The following is a 19293-nucleotide window of genomic DNA, read 5'->3' on the forward strand; positions in this document are numbered from 1 at the left end:
TGATAAACAAATAAATAAATAAATAAATAAAAGGCAGCCAACCATACAGGTACGATTACACACCAGACATACGCACCAGACCTAAATACTTCAGCAAAGGTAGCGCCAATAATTGAAATATTCATCACAATCCATAAAAGTCCATAAATAAAGTTGAAAGGAAAGTTCATCCGACACCATTGAATAGGATGGAAATTAATTAATCAATCACCACGGGGTAAATCCAAACTGCTTACCAGATCAAATTGACCCTCAAGTTATAGAGTGGTCATAAATGGCAGATATCCATCAATGGCGACAAAGAATGTAAATAGAAGGACAACTATCCACTCTTGTGAAGAAATAGCATCTCAAAATAAAAGAAACTATAATGGTGCAGTACGTTCCAATGGATAAAATGTTGTTTATTTGAAAATGCACTTGCATGGAAAAGGCAGCAAACCGGAATATAAACATAATTCAAAAGATCTGCGGTATAACAAGTGTGCAAACGTCTGACGTAGGCGAGACCTTTTAGGCGGATGGACTTTTATGGATTGTGATGAATATTTCAATTATTGGCACTACCTTTGCTGTAGTATTTTGTCATCCTTGATGACTTCATTTCTGATGGATTGCAAAGAATACAGAATTCTCATCTCCATAACCCCTCGCTATGCACAGGCAGAGAGCACAGTAAGGAATCAGCTCACACGATTTCTGGCAAAATAAACAGTTTTTTTTTCTTTCACTTGTTGAACAGAAATAACACACTTTAAATTATATATTTAGAATGTCAAAAGGGAGCAAATAAGGGAAGCCAATTGTTAGGGTTGTTAGGGTTTACATACAGCCAGCTAACAGCCACTATACTGTTGAAGTAGTTACAAATAGGTATTTTGAATTAACCATAAATCCCATATCTTGGAGTACACAGCAGGACATGAGACAGAAAGTCATAGAATGAGGGTTATATGCCTTCACCTTCAAAAGCTTTGCTAGGAACGCCACCCCCCTCCCCCTTAAATAACCCTGGAAGAGAGGGGGAATAGGGACTTTAAATGAAATGTGTTACTCTCAGTGGGTAAAGAGGCGTACAGCTGGTTACCTAAGATGAATATATTCAAACTCATCAACAAATGGTAAAATTATCACATAGTTAAAGAATGTATCCCAGATAAATAGGTTTCCCTGGGCTACGACCGAATCATAACATATTGAACATATGTGTATTATAGAGGTCCACAAACAGGAACACATGTTTAACAACAATATGTATACAATAAAATATAGAAACGCATAATGGTATGGTAAATTTGCATCAACAGGCTCAACGCCTTTCGCGGACTTCATTTAACTTCATTAGGAGTAGATGCATGCATATTGTCGACTTGGATCAACCTGTGGTGCTGCAAGTCAGGGGTGGTCTGAGGATGTCTGCATTGGGAGTTGTGAGAGTACTGCCCGTGGATGTCCAGCAACACACGAGGACCACAGGATAATTGTGCGTGTCTGTTGTGAGCTGTGTGATGGTATACCTAGTGGTCATCCTAGGAATCTCATAGTACATAGTATGACCATTGTCCGAAATGCAGGGTAGCCCAGCATAGGGAGAAGAGAAGGAAGAAAATAAGAGATGAATTGTCCTCAACAGGATGTATATGTCCCATTACTATCGCAAGTACCATTACTAGGCAGTACTCCTGTTTGTAGAAATCTATAATACACATACACTATATTACTTTAAGCATTGGGACACCTGCCTTTTCACCCACATGAACTTTAAAGGCATCTTAGTCCGTAGGGTTCAGTATGGAGTTGGCCTATTCTTTGCAGCTATAACTCTTCTGGGAAGGCTGTCCACAAGGTTAGGAGTGTGTCTATGGGAATGTTTGACCATTCTTACAGAGACGAGAAGCAAACAGATCGACCTTGGATGTCCCACACCCTACACACAGGAGATGAAACACCTCCAGGTGTAAGGACCACTCCCCTTGATCCAACACCCGACGACTCAGGTAATCCGCTTGCCAGTTTTCCACACCTGGGATGTGCACAACAGAGACAGCGGGAACAACACTTTTCCGCCCAGGCCAGAATCTCTGCCACCTCCCTGGCCGCCAAGGCACTCTTGGTGCCCCCTGGTGATTGATGTAAGCCACTTCCCTGGCATTGTCCGATTGACAATCTTGCAGATGAGTCGTCCAGTGGCTCAGACAAAGCTTTATTGCTCTGAGCTCCAAAACATTTATCGGCAGTTTGGACTCTTCTACTGTCCAGGTTCCCTGGGCACAGAGCTTCCCCAGCTCCCGCACCCAGCCAACAGGCTGGTGTCCGTGCTCACCACCATCCAAAACATCAGGAGGAAGGACTTGCCCTGACATAGTGCTGGAGAATGAAGCCACCATAATAGAGCAGATCTTGTGTTGCGGCTCAACCGAAACTAAGTGTCCAAGGACTTTGGATCCTTGTTCCATTTGACAAGAATCTCCCTTTGCAAAGGTCTGGTATGGAATTGAGAAAACGGTACCGCCTTGAAGGTTGATACCATCAGACCCAAGGCCCGCATGCAAGTTCGCAGAGAGGACAGACTGGTTGCCAACAACAACCGGATCGCCCCCTGCAATTTCTTGAAATTGATGTTCCACCCGAACTCCTGCAGGGAGCTGACAGTGATCGTCAGGTCGCTCATCAGGGCTGAATGAGACTCTGCTCTCAATAGGAGATAGTCCAGATACCCCAGTACCGCAATACCTCATTGGCGCAACAAAGCCAACACCAGGGCCAATACTTTGGTAAACACCCTGGGAGCGGAGGCAAGACCAAAGGGTAAGGCCACAAATTGATAATGCTCTTCTGCTACGGCAAAGCGAAGGAACCGCTGGTGACCAGCATAGATAGGGATGTGCAGATATGTGTCCTTGATATCTATGGAGGCCAAAAAATCTCCCTGGTGTAGTGACGCCACTACCGTTTGAATGGATTCCATGTGAAACTTCTGTACCCACACGAAGCGATTCAGAGCCTTAGGGTCCAGAGCTGGACACACTTTGGCTTCTTTTCTGGGCATAGTAAACTGGTTTGAATAAAACCCTTAAAAGCGTTCCCGAGAGGGAACTTGCACAATCACCCCTTGCGACATCAGATCTTGTATCGCCTCTTGTAGATTCCTTAATCGGTCTGAAGATAGGAGCAGATTGGATGGGAAGAATCTGTCCAACGGACGAGACCAGAATTCGATCTTGTATACTGATTAGATCAGTTCATGAACCCATTTGTCCGGAATCCAGGAAGTCCAAGGTCCCAGAATAAAGCAAAGACGTCCTCCCACCCCTTCATGCAGACGAGGATTTGTCTGCAGATCCGGACTGGCCATTCTTTGATTTACCTGACAATGGCTTCTTGGAACTCCCAGAAGACCTGAACGGCTTCCCTTTTTATTGCGACCTGGGAGGTACGATAAAACCGCTTATGAGCAGTGAAGGAAGGCCCCCGTCTATGACGTGGCGCCTTGCCCATAGAGGACTGAGGAAGAAGAGTAATCCCCCCCCCCCCATAAGGCATTTGATCAACTCGTCCAGAGAGGATCCAAACAACCTCTCCCCCATAAAGGGAAGATCTGTAAAAACCTTTTTGGAAGCATGGTCCGCAGACCAGCTTTTCAACCACACCATGCGTCTAATTGCAATCCCCACTGCCAACACTCTGGCCACTAGGGGAGCCGCATCCAGGAACGCATCACACATGAACATCAAGGCTTGAGCCATCTGGTCCATTAGTTCCAGCACTGCTGGAGGGAGCAGCTCAGCTTCTAAGTTACCCTTTAGTAACTTCACCCATTCAGTCACCATCTGTGAAACCCTGACATTCACAAACATTGGTTTCAATATGGAACCCGCTAGCAGGTGTAAATGGGGGGACAGACTCCACCCATCTATCCACAGGGTTTGCGAAGGCCGGGGATTCTTCCACCGGAACAACTTATTACAAACTTATTCAGCCTGGAAACAGGGTGATCCACCTTTGGTGGCACGTTACACCTAGTGGAAACTGCATCTGCAAAAGGATAACGGCGTTTAAAGCACTTAGGCACCACTAGCATGTGCTTCATGCGCCGCCATTGTTCATTGACAATATCGTCAAAAAGCTCCGGACAAGGAAACGCCTTGCCCAATTTTTAGGATTTTCAGGAACCAAAAGACATCTGCCAACCCGAAGCTGTAGATACATCTGCCAATTTTAAAGTTTCCCTCACTGAAATTATAAGTGCTTCCAACAATGCATGATCCGGCAGACGAGGACAGGTCCTCTTCACCATCAGAATGCAAAAACACCGACCCCTCAGGGAGGGGTGCGCCTGCAGCGGCCATATCTGCCTCAGAATCTGAGGAAACTACAGAGGGAGGTAAAGGCAACGGGGGTTTGTGGCTAGCAACACTTTTTTTTCCATTAAAAACAGTAATTTATTAAAAAACAGTTTCAAGAGAACATCATACAAATAGCAATGATCAACTTGGTACATAAATAGTACAACCACAAGTGCAAAGGTACATGCATAGAAGGTGCCAGTACAGTAATACACAGGTAATGTGTCAATGACAGCCATTGCATAACAGGCCTAAGTGTTGCAAAAGAAAGCAAACTCCAGCAGTCGACATGACTGAATCCGCTTAGTAGCGGAAAGATACAGGTATATACAACAGTACAACGAGTGCAGGGCTGTTACAGCCCGGCCAACCTGGCACAGTACGGCAGGACAATCGGAACAGGTGTCAGCACTCTCCAGCCATCTAACCCAAACTTTCTCATACTTTGTTGGACATCCCCTGTGGCGATATATCAGTTTCTTATACAAGAGGGTGGAGTTCACGTCAGCTCTCCATGCCTGTATAGAGGGGGGTTGTGTCCGCATCCACAGCCTAGCTATTAATTTTTGGGCACTGAAAAGTGTCTCGTGGAGGAATGTACCAAGGAATTTATCTATGGCAGTGTCAGGGAATAGACCAAGGATGCATATCTTTGGATCCAGCTGTAGTGGTGAGCCCATATGATCGTGTGGGAATTTAATTATTTGCAGCCAAAAGGATTGGATTGACGGGCACGAAAGTGCCTGTCTGTGTTTGGCATCTAGGGCAGTTTGAACTGTAATCTGTGGACAATATTGTGAGATTTGCACTGGGGTCAAGTAGGCTCAATGTACTGTATAATGCAAAGTTGGGTCAGTCTGTCAGATAGTTTTGGGGATGAAAGGTGAGGGCAGTCCAGAATCACGTCCCAGTCCATCTCGTCCAGCTGGCCCAGATCCCTCTTCCAGCGCTCCTTAGCACTGTCAGTCACAGCGCTGGTGGGTTTGAGGAATAGTTTGAGGTAAATTACAGATATGAGCTTGGTGGGGTAATCCCCTTGAATGATGTCAAGGACAGTCGGTCTAGACAGAGTAGGAGTGCGACCAGGGAATTGAGCTTGTAGTGTGTGTCTCAGTTGAATGTATCTGAAGAGCATAAAGGTCGGAAGGTCAAATTTGTCTTTCAGTGATTTAAACGATCGCACCCCAGTAGCACACAACTTGGGATAGGTATAAAAACGCCACATTTCACCCACAGATTGGCTCCCGATATTGTGACCAGTTATCGGAGGTATGAATTATGCCATAGACAGGGTTCATACACATTTTCACCAATAAAATTCCATGACTTTCCCATGACTTCACGTCAATATTCATGACCTAATGTTTCATGAAATGTCTATGTATACATGTTAAATAAGAAGAAAATCCATGTCACACCGGATCCATGTCAAATCCATGTCACACAGCATATTTTTACTAAAATAAATGACAATCTTTGTAGTGTACAGTACCTCAGCAGTTAGGGTTTCGTTTCTGGATACAGAGTGACACAAAATGGTCCCTTGTTTTACAGTGGATGAGATGGAAGCACCGCTGCCGCAGCTGGGAGCTGGTGTCACTTCAAGCTGTCAAGCACGCAGCTGCAGACTGGTGCTTTGCACCTTTAGCGTGGCTAGACAGCGTTGCCTCTCCCATGTTCGAAATGTCAAACGTTTTACGACACACACTGTACATTTAGCGGACATGATACAGGAGAAGGTCAGAGACTGCAGACATGATACAGGAGGTGGTCAGAGGCTGCGGACATGATACAGGAGGTTGTGAGAGGCTGCGGACATGATACAAGAGAAGATCAGAGACTGCAGACATGATACAAGAGAAGGTCAGAGACTGCAGACATGATAAAAGATAGAAGAGCACAGGGGAAGCAGAGAGCACTGGAGGAGCTGAAGGGCACGGGGGACTGGAGAGAATTAAGGGGGGGTTTGGAAAGCATTGCAGGGGGGTTGGAAGGCGTGGGGGGGGCATGGAAAACCAGGGGGATGGAGAGCACAGGGGAGAGGGAGGGACTGGAGAGCACTGTCTGGGGGGAACTGGAAATCACTGAGGGGGGAGCCAGGGAGCTGGAGAGCACTGGGGGAGCCAGAAAGCATGGGGGGGGGGAGAGATGAAAAGCACTGTGGGGAGCTGAAGAGCACTGGGGGGGCTAAGAGCACGGGGGGGGCTTAAGGGCACTGGGGGGACTAAGAGCACTGGGGGGGCTAAAGAACACTGGGGGGTAAAGAACACTGGGGGGGGCTAAAGAGCACTGAGGGGGGGGGGACATTTTTACATTCAGCGTATAGCACTGGTACAGGTAGGTGTCCTTCTGGATCCGCAGTTTGCCCTTACTGTCAGTCACTGGCCAGCAGCCGCAGCAGCCGAGGAGATGACCCAATCAGGCAGCGGGGAGGGCCGGCCGCGGTTTGCCCGGAGACACTGTGACTGGCTAGCAGCAGCAGTAACAGCCGGGAGATTATCAACAAATGAGGCTGCGGAAGCGTCACTGGAGGGCGGGCCGGCCGCATGAACGTGATGACGCGGGGGTGCGGTAATCAAAACGGTTACCGCCCCCTTCCACGTCATCATCACGTTCATGCGGCCGGCCGGCCCGCCCTCCAGTGACGCTTCCGCTGCCTCATTGGTTGATAATCTCCCGGCTGTTACTGCTGCTGCTAGCCAGTCACAGTGTCTCCAGGCAAACCTCGGCCGGCCCTCCCCACTGCCTGATTAGGTCATCTCTTCGGCTGCTGGCCAATGACAGCACGCGCATACCGCAGACCCGGAAGGAAGCTAATACAGCGAAATGTAAATACAGTATGTGGCAATATAATTATCATAAAATAATCAAAATAATTAAGCATCCGCTCCCTGCCACTCCCCGCTCCTCCACAGTAATTTAATTTCATGACTTTTCCAAAACCTAGTGTTTTTCCTAGTTTTCCGTGACCTTTCCAGGCCTGGAAAGTGTCATCTAAAAATTCCAAAACTTTTCCAGGATTTCCAGGACGGTACGAACCCTGCATAGAGGAGTATGGGTGTATATGTGTTAGATCTAGGATTTGAAGGGCCAACTCTCAGACACAACGGTGCTGGAAGAGCATAGAGTCTCCAGAGGAAGGTAAGGTCATCGGTTTGCGGCAACGAAGGAGTATTTGCGTAGGGGTATGGGTTGCGCTATTCGTGCTCCGGCAGACCAAGGTTTGGTAGCAAAGAGGCTCCGAAGTACAACAGTTGTAGTAATGGGAAAGTTAAGACGCCAGAAAGTAGGAGTGGATCTCAGGTAGGGCCACAACCCCCAAAGTGGTGGGGTTTTTAAGTATGGGCCAGGACAACTTGTGTTTGCTTGCACCCCAGATAAATGAAGAATGGCATCAATAACTTTGATAATTTGAGGGGTATCAGGGGCGGAGAATGCCATAGTATGTACAGAATTTTAGGTAGCAATATAATTTTCACGAGGTTCACCCTACCCATTACCCCCAGCGGCAGACAAGCCCATGTTTGTGTTCGTTGTTTCACAGTAATGATTAGGGGTTAAATATTATCAAGGACATAGTCTTTGGGTCTGTTGGTAACAAGGATTCCCAGGTACTTGATCCAATATACTCGGATTAGAGGCAGGGAAGCTGAGTCCATCACGGGGGGAAGGAATCTAAGGGCAAAATCTGTGATTTAGTCCAATTAATAAGCAGACCAGTGTGTCGGCCAAAGTCCTCTATGGCGTGCAGTGCGTTTTGCAGGGAGGGTCCGGTATCCGCAAGACACAGCAGCATATCATCTGCGTATCGACGAACAGTATCAGTGATGGGTCCTAGGCTCAAACCTCGGATGCCAGGGTGTGTCCTAAGGGCAATGGCCCGGGGTTCAACAGCTAAAGCACATAACAATGGGGAAAGGGAGCAGCCCTGCCGAGTGCCACAGCCTAGGGGGAAGGGGACTGACACCCACTCATTCACCGCCACCGGGAGATGATACAGTAGTTAAACCCAGTTGATAAATGAGGGGCCAAAACCGAATCCCTCCATGCATTCCCAAAGATAGTCCCATTCCACCGAATCAAAGGCTTTGGCGGCATCCAATGCCACCACTGCCCTAGTGCCCACCTGCTCATGACACGCTTGAATGGTCATGTACAACCTCCGTATGTTCATGGCCGTGTTTTTCACCGGCATGAAACCAGTTTGGTCTGCGTGGATAAGAGACAAAATCACCTTATTGCGGCGTGACGCCAAAACATTCGCTGATACCTTGATATCCGCCTGCAGCAGTGAAATAGGGCGATAGCACTCGGGTACGACTCGGGGTAGTGGGGGTCCTTGTCAGGTTTGGGAATTACAATGATCATGGCTTCATATGCATGGAGTCAGGAAGCAAGTTTGTGATGTATGCATGAAAGTATAGCGAGTGCAATTCAGGGGTCAGCACATCTGTATAGGTCGCATAGAAATCAAGCGGGATACCGTCAGAGCCGGGGCAAGGGAGAAGATCGCAGAAGCAATTTCGTCCATGGAAAGAGGGGTGTCAAGTGTCGTTCTTTGGGAGTCTGACAACTGTGGGAAAGGTATAAGTTGTAGGAAGGTCCGGGTCTCAGATACACTAGTAGACTTTTGGGAGGTGTAAAGTGCAGCGTAGAAGGAGCGAAAGTGTGCAGCCACGAGCGAAGGGTCCGCAACATCCACACCGTTGGAGTCGGTTAAGGTCACCACTACTGGAGGCCTAGAATCCTGATTAGCTAGGTATGCAAGAAGCTTGCCCGCCCTTTCACCCTGTTCAAATACCCATTGCTTACAGAAGAAAAGCTTCTGCCTGGCTTTTTCATAGTGGAGTTGGTCAACAAAGCGAGTATGGGATTTGAGCGCAGAGAGGTTCGACGATGAGGGTCCCCGAGTGTAGGAGTCGGTGTCCGACGCCAACTGGTCGACCGCCCGCTAGAGGATAGTTTGGGACGTTGATTTTATTTGGTTAATACGATGGGAGAGAACAGAACGAACATGTAGTTTAAATGTTTCCCAGACCGAGTCTGCAGCCGCAGAGTCTCTATTCATGGTAAAGAAGAATTGCCACTCAAGGGGCAAGTCCTCCTGCTCGGTCAGAGCCTGCAGCCAAAACGGGTGGAGTCGCCAATGGCGAGGCACAGCGTGGGGGGACAAGGACAACGTCGCCCAGCAGAAGGCATAATCCTAGAGGGACCTGGGCTCAAAAACCGTGCTCTTCAGCAAGGGTAATAAACAGTTAGAGATCGGTATGTAGTCTATCCGAGACATGCTAGAGTGTGATGCAGAAAAACAGTAAGCCCTAGTGTTGTGGTGTTGATAGCGCCATGTGTCTGTAAGTGCAAAGTCTGTGAAAAGTCGCCTAAGTATGGTGGATTCAGGCATGGAGGGAGAGGCGTTAGAATGCATGGGGTCCAGGGACGGGTTCAAAACCATGTTAAAATTCCAGAGTCATATGGCAGGTACCGTTAGGCAATGAAGGAAACGCCCTCAGAAATGATTTCAGAATTATAAGGAGAGGGTACGTAGCAGGCCAGGATCAGACATGGTTTAGTATATAGCATCAAATGGAGGAAAACAAACATGCCATGGGGGTCCATGAGAACATCAATAATCAACTGTACATTTTTAGCAATAGGGATAGAGACAACCCACGAATGAGAGCTGTAAGCGGAGTGGTATGCCCACCCAATCCACGGTTGTTTCCGGGCAAGCTGGAAATGGCCAGTGATGTGGGTTTCCACCAACACCATCACATCCGCCCTATAGAATTTGAGGCATGTAAAGACAGCAGAGCATTTGAGCTTAACCCTGAGCCCGCGGACATTTCACGTGGCAAATTTCATGGTGGCCATGGTGGAGATTAAGGCATAAAAGGAGGGGCATTACAATGGATGTCACCGGGGAAGGTCTGCAGGCAATACAGCAGGACAATAAGGTACAGAAAAAATGAATAGTATTACTGTCGAACATGGTGCACCAAGTATCAAAACATGTAATAAACATATACAGTAAAAAAGGAAAAAAAAAAACAACCCAAACAAAACAACCCACCCCGCTCCCCGCCGCCTAAACTCAACAGCAGCATGATTCCCAAACCCATTGCAGAGATAGTGTAGCACAGTCATTGGCGTAAACAAGTCAGAAAAAACAAAGAATGCATAGGAAAAAAGGATACCAGACATCTCTACACAGAAACCAACGATCAATAGGGACAAACTATTGCTGCTAGGTTGAACAGTGGTAGGACTCTTTGTAGAAGCTGGAAGTTGTAGACGCAGTGACCATATGTCAGTCTGTGACCGTAGTTCACTCTCAGTGCAAAAATGTCACAAACACAGGACAGTTAGGTGGCCATTCAAACATCATCCCCCTGAGAAAAGTAGAGAAAATTAAGGAACACTGCAAGCATAGGGAGGTCCCCATCAGGCAGGGTTATTCCTGGCCGCAGCCTGTTGATCCAGCCACGTGGATGCAAGGTCGGGATCCTCAAAAAAGTGTGCCCAGTCATTACATACCACCCTGAGTTGGGTACGGAAAAGCATGGCGTAGTTCAGGCGGTGCAGTCGGAGGCGTCGTTTAACATCTATAAAGCGGGATCTCTGCTTCTGGACCTCCTTTGAGAAATCCGGAAAGCCCATAATATGGGTGTTGTAGAGCGGGATATTGCCGCGCTCACGAGTCAGTCTCAGGACTTTATCCCGGTCCCGGTAGTTCAGGAATTGGCAATAAGTGTATGGAATAAACAGGCAAAAAATTTGGGGGAGCATACCCATGTATTTCCAAAGCTGCTGCAGCTATGAACCAAAAGACATGTATATTAAAAAAGAATAGCGCGCAAATGCAAAAGAAATTACTACCAAATCTGAAGAGAGTCCATAAATAAAAATGGGGGTTTGGTCCCACCATATGGCCATATCGTGCTCAAGCCCACTACTGCGTCAAAGTACCCCATTATCAGTGGGTCCTACACTATCCATGAAAAAGAGATGAATCCAGCCCTTCTGACCCTTGGAGACAACACTCCTTGCTGGGAAAAATGTGCAAATGCACTACAGGGGACTCCTCCTATATCCATTTGATGGTGGACACTGATTGAGTACAGGTGTATGTGGGGGGTGGGGAGGGCTGCTCAACCTCGATAGTCTGGTCAGACCGAATACATAATAAACAGGCAAAAAATTTGGGGGAGCATACCCATGTATTTCCAAAGCTGCTGCAGCTATGAACCAAAAGACATGTATATTAAAAAAGAATAGCGCGCAAATGCAAAAGAAATTACTACCAAATCTGAAGAGAGTCCATAAATAAAAATGGGGGTTTGGTCCCACCATATGGCCATATCGTGCTCAAGCCCACTACTGCGTCAAAGTACCCCATTATCAGTGGGTCCTACACTATCCATGAAAAAGAGATGAATCCAGCCCTTCTGTCCCTTGGAGACAACACTCCTTGCTGGGAAAAATGTGCAAATGCACTACAGGGGACTCCTCCTATATCCATTTGATGGTGGACACTGATTGAGTACAGGTGTATGTGGGGGGTGGGGAGGGCTGCTCAACCTCGATAGTCTGGTCAGACCGAATAAACAGGCAAAAAATTTGGGGGAGCATACCCATGTATTTCCAAAGCTGCTGCAGCTATGAACCAAAAGACATGTATATTAAAAAAGAATAGCGCGCAAATGCAAAAGAAATTACTACCAAATCTGAAGAGAGTCCATAAATAAAAATGGGGGTTTGGTCCCACCATATGGCCATATCGTGCTCAAGCCCACTACTGCGTCAAAGTACCCCTTTATCAGTGGGTCCTACACTATCCATGAAAAAGAGATGAATCCAGCCCTTCTGACCCTTGGAGACAACACTCCTTGCTGGGAAAAATGTGCAAATGCACTACAGGGGACTCCTCCTATATCCATTTGATGGTGGACACTGATTGAGTACAGGTGTATGTGGGGGGTGGGGAGGGCTGCTCAACCCCGATAGTCTGGTCAGACCGAATATCGAGGTTGAGCAGCCCTCCCCACCCCCCACATACACCTGTACTCAATCAGTGTCCACCATCAAATGGATATAGGAGGAGTCCCCTGTAGTGCATTTGCACATTTTTCCCAGCAAGGAGTGTTGTCTCCAAGGGTCAGAAGGGCTGGATTCATCTCTTTTTCATGGATAGTGTAGGACCCACTGATAATGGGGTACTTTGACGCAGTAGTGGGCTTGAGCACGATATGGCCATATGGTGGGACCAAACCCCCATTTTTATTTATGGACTCTCTTCAGATTTGGTAGTAATTTCTTTTGCATTTGCGCGCTATTCTTTTTTAATATACATGTCTTTTGGTTCATAGCTGCAGCAGCTTTGGAAATACATGGGTATGCTCCCCCAAATTTTTTGCCTGTTTATTATGTATTCGGTCTGACCAGACTATCGAGGTTGAGCAGCCCTCCCCACCCCCCACATACACCTGTACTCAATCAGTGTCCACCATCAAATGGATATAGGAGGAGTCCCCTGTAGTGCATTTGCACATTTTTCCCAGCAAGGAGTGTTGTCTCCAAGGGTCAGAAGGGCTGGATTCATCTCTTTTTCATGGATAGTGTAGGACCCATTGATAATGGGGTACTTTGACGCAGTAGTGGGCTTGAGCACGATATGGCCATATGGTGGGACCAAACCCCCATTTTTATTTATGGACTCTCTTCAGATTTGGTAGTAATTTCTTTTGCATTTGCGCGCTATTCTTTTTTAATATACATGTCTTTTGGTTCATAGCTGCAGCAGCTTTGGAAATACATGGGTATGCTCCCCCAAATTTTTTGCCTGTTTATTATGTATTCGGTCTGACCAGACTATCGAGGTTGAGCAGCCCTCCCCACCCCCCACATACACCTGTACTCAATCAGTGCCCACCATCAAATGGATATAGGAGGAGTCCCCTGTAGTGCATTTGCACATTTTTCCCAGCAAGGAGTGTTGTCTCCAAGGGTCAGAAGGGCTGGATTCATCTCTTTTTCATGGATAGTGTAGGACCCACTGATAATGGGGTACTTTGACGCAGTAGTGGGCTTGAGCACGATATGGCCATATGGTGGGACCAAACCCCCATTTTTATTTATGGACTCTCTTCAGATTTGGTAGTAATTTCTTTTGCATTTGCGCGCTATTCTTTTTTAATATACATGTCTTTTGGTTCATAGCTGCAGCAGCTTTGGAAATACATGGGTATGCTCCCCCAAATTTTTTGCCTGTTTATTATGTATTCGGTCTGACCAGACTATCGAGGTTGAGCAGCCCTCCCCACCCCCCACATACACCTGTACTCAATCAGTGTCCACCATCAAATGGATATAGGAGGAGTCCCCTGTAGTGCATTTGCACATTTTTCCCAGCAAGGAGTGTTGTCTCCAAGGGTCAGAAGGGCTGGATTCATCTCTTTTTCATGGATAGTGTAGGACCCACTGATAATGGGGTACTTTGACGCAGTAGTGGGCTTGAGCACGATATGGCCATATGGTGGGACCAAACCCCCATTTTTATTTATGGACTCTCTTCAGATTTGGTAGTAATTTCTTTTGCATTTGCGCGCTATTCTTTTTTAATATACATGTCTTTTGGTTCATAGCTGCAGCAGCTTTGGAAATACATGGGTATGCTCCCCCAAATTTTTTGCCTGTTTATTATGTATTCGGTCTGACCAGACTATCGAGGTTGAGCAGCCCTCCCCACCCCCCACATACACCTGTACTCAATCAGTGTCCACCATCAAATGGATATAGGAGGAGTCCCCTGTAGTGCATTTGCACATTTTTCCCAGCAAGGAGTGTTGTCTCCAAGGGTCAGAAGGGCTGGATTCATCTCTTTTTCATGGATAGTGTAGGACCCACTGATAATGGGGTACTTTGACGCAGTAGTGGGCTTGAGCACGATATGGCCATATGGTGGGACCAAACCCCCATTTTTATTTATGGACTCTCTTCAGATTTGGTAGTAATTTCTTTTGCATTTGCGCGCTATTCTTTTTTAATATACATGTCTTTTGGTTCATAGCTGCAGCAGCTTTGGAAATACATGGGTATGCTCCCCCAAATTTTTTGCCTGTTTATTATGTATTCGGTCTGACCAGACTATCGAGGTTGAGCAGCCCTCCCCACCCCCCACATACACCTGTACTCAATCAGTGTCCACCATCAAATGGATATAGGAGGAGTCCCCTGTAGTGCATTTGCACATTTTTCCCAGCAAGGAGTGTTGTCTCCAAGGGTCAGAAGGGCTGGATTCATCTCTTTTTCATGGATAGTGTAGGACCCACTGATAATGGGGTACTTTGATGCAGTAGTGGGCTTGAGCACGATATGGCCATATGGTGGGACCAAACCCCCATTTTTATTTATGGACTCTCTTCAGATTTGGTAGTAATTTCTTTTGCATTTGCGCGCTATTCTTTTTTAATATACATGTCTTTTGGTTCATAGCTGCAGCAGCTTTGGAAATACATGGGTATGCTCCCCCAAATTTTTTGCCTGTTTATTATGTATTCGGTCTGACCAGACTATCGAGGTTGAGCAGCCCTCCCCACCCCCCACATACACCTGTACTCAATCAGTGTCCACCATCAAATGGATATAGGAGGAGTCCCCTGTAGTGCATTTGCACATTTTTCCCAGCAAGGAGTGTTGTCTCCAAGGGTCAGAAGGGCTGGATTCATCTCTTTTTCATGGATAGTGTAGGACCCACTGATAATGGGGTACTTTGACGCAGTAGTGGGCTTGAGCACGATATGGCCATATGGTGGGACCAAACCCCCATTTTTATTTATGGACTCTCTTCAGATTTGGTAGTAATTTCTTTTGCATTTGCGCGCTATTCTTTTTTAATAAATAAGTGTATGGAAGGCACGCCCTCAGGGGGGCTGCGAGTCGGCATGCGGTGGGCTCTTTCTACAGTAAATGTAATGGAGAAGGCCTCTCTCCCATAGGAAGTTATTAAAAGGTTTCCCAAAAAAGTAGGCGGATCAGGGCCCTCAGCACCCTCAGGGACCCCAATAAACCTGACATTGAAGCGTTTGGCTCTGTTCTCCATGTCATCCTGCTTTTGGGACAGTTGCTGCATTTGCCTTTGCAGGGATTCAGTAGTGTGTTGTAGAAGGTGTATAGAATCCTCTGCGCGGCCCAGTCTGGTCTCTGCCTCAGTCTCTCGATTTGGCCATATCCTGCCTAATTAAGGAGAAATCTATTTTTACCTCTTCAATCTTGGAGGTCAGGAGAGTTTGACATGTAGAGATCGCCTCCAAAACCCTGGCGGTGACAGTAGCAGCAGAGGCCTCAGAGGAGGCGGCGCCATCTTCCCCAGGGATCCTTCTCCTGCCCCCTCAACTTATCCAGCACAGGGACAGCTGAGGACGTCTTCCGCAGCGGCGACATGCTCCGGAGGGTCACCGGTAAGTATACCGCAGGTTAAGAAAGCGAAAGGAGCAGGACGGCACACAAGATGAGCGATGAAGGAGAGACTGGGAGCGGAGCTCACATGCGTCCTATGCCATTGCCGTCCAGGCCACGCCCCAGCAACATTTTTACATACACAATCTACCTTTAACAGCAAGCTTTCCAAGGCGGCAGCAACCCAGAAGGTTCTGCAGCCACTCCTAGAGGGTCTGTAGGTGAAATAGTACCCTGGGACTTTATTTTACACTGACATGAAAATAACGCAGTGTCACTTTAAAAGTCGCTAAATTGCTTAGCGGTACACCTGGTCCCAATCCAAAACAATCTGATAGAGTGGGTGAGAAAACCTACAGGGAACCCCAGAAAATGTTACCAAGCCAAAAGTAAAACGTTCTGTCACAGGAAAAGACAAGGACAGCCTGTCACAGCTAGATTTTCGTGCGACATGCCATTCGCCTGTCCAGCGAATGTGGACTACAAGAAAATGGCCGCCCAATGCATTCCTATGGGGACTAACAAAAAATGGTTGCCCATGCATTTCAAAGGGAGAAAAGAACGCATGAATCTACAGCAAAATGGAAGCCCCCACGTCGCGCCATGCGATCTCCCAGACCCCCAGAAGGGGTCCCAGACAAGAGACATCAGAGGGTCCCTAGGAAGGGACATCACTAGGACACGGCCACCCCCGCAGAAAAACCACTGCCGCGCCTGCAATATTTCCAGCCCCCAGAGGTAGGGCCTGCTGTGGGTAGGGGAAAATATTTTGAGGTGGTAGGCCTAACATCCCAGAGGTCAGGGGAACGGAGGGAGCCCCGAGGGTCCGACTAATCCAGGGAGGGGACCCACGTCCACCCCGAGACCGCCAGAGGATTGGGGGGACAGCATTACTCACCATACTACGGTACCAGGTGGGCACCACTCCGAACAGTCCACCCCCCACCCGGGGCGGGGCTGCTGTCAGCAAGGGGGTACGCTGTGACTCAGGGCATTTAAGGTCCATCACGTCCCAGCGAGACTGGTCCACTCGCAGGCTCATCCCCATCCTTCGGGGCTCTGTCGTGGTGAGGCCTAGTTCTGGACTATAACCTGCTCACGCTAGAATATCCAGTCCGAAACCACAATTCTCCAGGAACTCTAACTAGAGAAAATAAAAATCACAAAATAACAAATTTCTATTTAATAGCTAAGACCGAAGTCCCTGCAGGGAACTAGATCCTATTCCTAAACTAGGCAGAAACCAACTGGTTGCTGTAGCAGAGTGTGTGAGGTTATGCCTACAGGGAAAGCCCCCCTAGGAGCAGTAAAGCTTTTTCCTGCATAGTGTCCTATTCCTGTTTGGAGGAGCATAACTCAGTGGTCTAAAGAAGATATGAAGCTGCGTATGTTGATGAACGATAGAGAAATAAAATTAACGAAAAACAAACATATGCCTTCCTCGTCGTCCATAGTTAAAATCTTTCAAAGAATTGCAGTTTTTATGTAATATGACAAGTACATAAAGTGACTAACATGTATGATAAAACTCACATGCAAACAAAACATTTTTACTACTGTTGCTACTTGAAGGAATCATAATAATGCAAATAAGTGAAACATTTGGGAGGCTGTCAAAGAATCTGGTTTCAAGTGTATGTACTAGATTTTAAAATTTCGAATAGAATATGGAAGGGATAAAACCCCAGCCATTTTTTGTTTTATGGTCTGTGTACCATTGGAAAAATGTAATTCACTTCCTGTTCTGGTAAAACAACAGAAAGTTAGAGTAAATCTCCCAAGGTGAGCCGAGTTTACCTCTTAGTCTACAGAACAGGTGTCCACATTAAAGTTTTTCTAGGGACAACTCCTATATTTTGGTTTTCCCATCACTTTCTTGGTTACAATGATCACCAGTATAATGGGTACCCAGAGAGAAATACATACTTGACAGAGGGACTAACCCTACTCCACTCTATCCAAAATTAAAAATAAAAAAGGTTTTATTTAACCAAAAGAAATGCATTTGTGTGATTTATGAGCAGTAGTAATGTGCAGAATTAAACTTACTGTAGTTCTGCATTTTCATCGACCAGTCCTTCCAGTAATGCTTCCTTGGCCATGGTGAAAATATTCTGTGAATCGTTATCCAACTGGCTTTCTAGATCTCTGAAACATGACATGTACAATAAAGTTGAGAATATTTCACAAAAAAAAAAAAAAAACAGGACAGTGTATAGCAATTGTTTTCAGACTGATAAAATGCTGAAGTACTGAAATTCCATAGTAACTATTCCCAAACTCTACCCTTTTTAAGTAAATAAGCACACATAGGTGTGTGTGTTTCTTATCTTTTTGGCTCTATACACCACCACAATGGCTTTGAAATGAAACAACCAAGATGTGCTTTAACTGCAGACTTTCAGCTTTAATTTGAGGGTATTTACATCCAAATCAGGTGAACGGTGTAGGAATTACAACAGTTTGTATATGTGCCTCCCACTTGTTAAGGGACCAAAAGTAAATGGGACAGATAAGCAATCATACATCAAACTTTCACTTTTTAATACTTGGTTCCAAATCCACAGCAGTCAATTACAGCCTGAAGTCTGGAAAGCATAGACAACACCAGACGCTGGGTTTCATCCCTGGTGATGCTCTGCCAGGCCTCTGCTGCAACTGTCTTCAGTTCCTGCTTGTTCTTGGGGCATTTTCCCTTCAGTTTTGTCTTCAGCAAGTGGAATGCATGCTCAATCGGATTCAGGTCAGGTGATTGACTTGGCCATTGCATAACATTCCACTTCTTTCCCTTAAAAAACTCTTTGGTTGCTTTCAGAGTATGCTTCGGGTCATTGTCCATCTGCACTGTGAAGTGCCGTCCAATAAATTCTGAAGCATTTTGCTGAATATGAGCAGATAATATTGCCCTTCAGAATTCATCCTGCTGCTTTTGTCAGCAGTCACATCATCAATAAATACAAGAGAACCAGTTCCATTTGCAGCCATACATGCCCACGCCATGACACTACCACCACCATGCTTCACTGATAAGGTGGTATGCTTTGGATCATGAGCAGTTCCTTTCCTTCTCCATATTCTTCTCTTCACATTACTTTGGTACAAGTTGATCTTGGTCTCATCTGTCTATAGGCTGTTGTTTCAGAACTGAGAAGGCTTTTTTAGATGTTGCTTGGCAAACTCTAATCTGGCCTTCCTGTTTTTGAGGCTCACCAGTGGTTTACATCTTGTGATGAACCCTCTCTATTCACTCTGGTGAAGTGTTCTCTTGATTGTTGACTTTGACACACATACACCTACCTGGAGAGTGTTCTTGATCTGGCCAACTGTTGTGAAGGGTGTTTTCTTCACCAGGGAAAGAATTCTTCGGTCATCCACCACAGTTGTTTTCCTTGGTCTTCCGGATCTATTGGTTTTGCTGAGCTCACTGGTGTATTCTTTTTAACCACTTAAGCCCCGGAGGATTTGGCTGCTAAACGACCAGAGGGTATTTTGC

General features: G+C 46.5%; 1 protein-coding gene across 1 annotated transcript in view; it reads right to left on the bottom strand.

Annotated features, from left to right (window-relative positions):
- PRKDC (protein kinase, DNA-activated, catalytic subunit) overlaps positions 1–19293 on the bottom strand; it is a 1165045-nt gene that overhangs the window by 510238 nt on the left and 635514 nt on the right. The window contains exon 56 of the mRNA XM_082258689.1: positions 17850–17948. Coding sequence (XP_082114815.1) covers positions 17850–17948 — 99 coding nt within the window. The remainder of the gene's footprint in view (positions 1–17849; positions 17949–19293) is intronic.

The sequence above is a fragment of the Pelophylax lessonae genome (genome assembly GCF_965119305.1).
Source record: "Pelophylax lessonae genome assembly, chromosome: 5".
Taxonomy (NCBI): domain Eukaryota; kingdom Metazoa; phylum Chordata; class Amphibia; order Anura; family Ranidae; genus Pelophylax; species Pelophylax lessonae.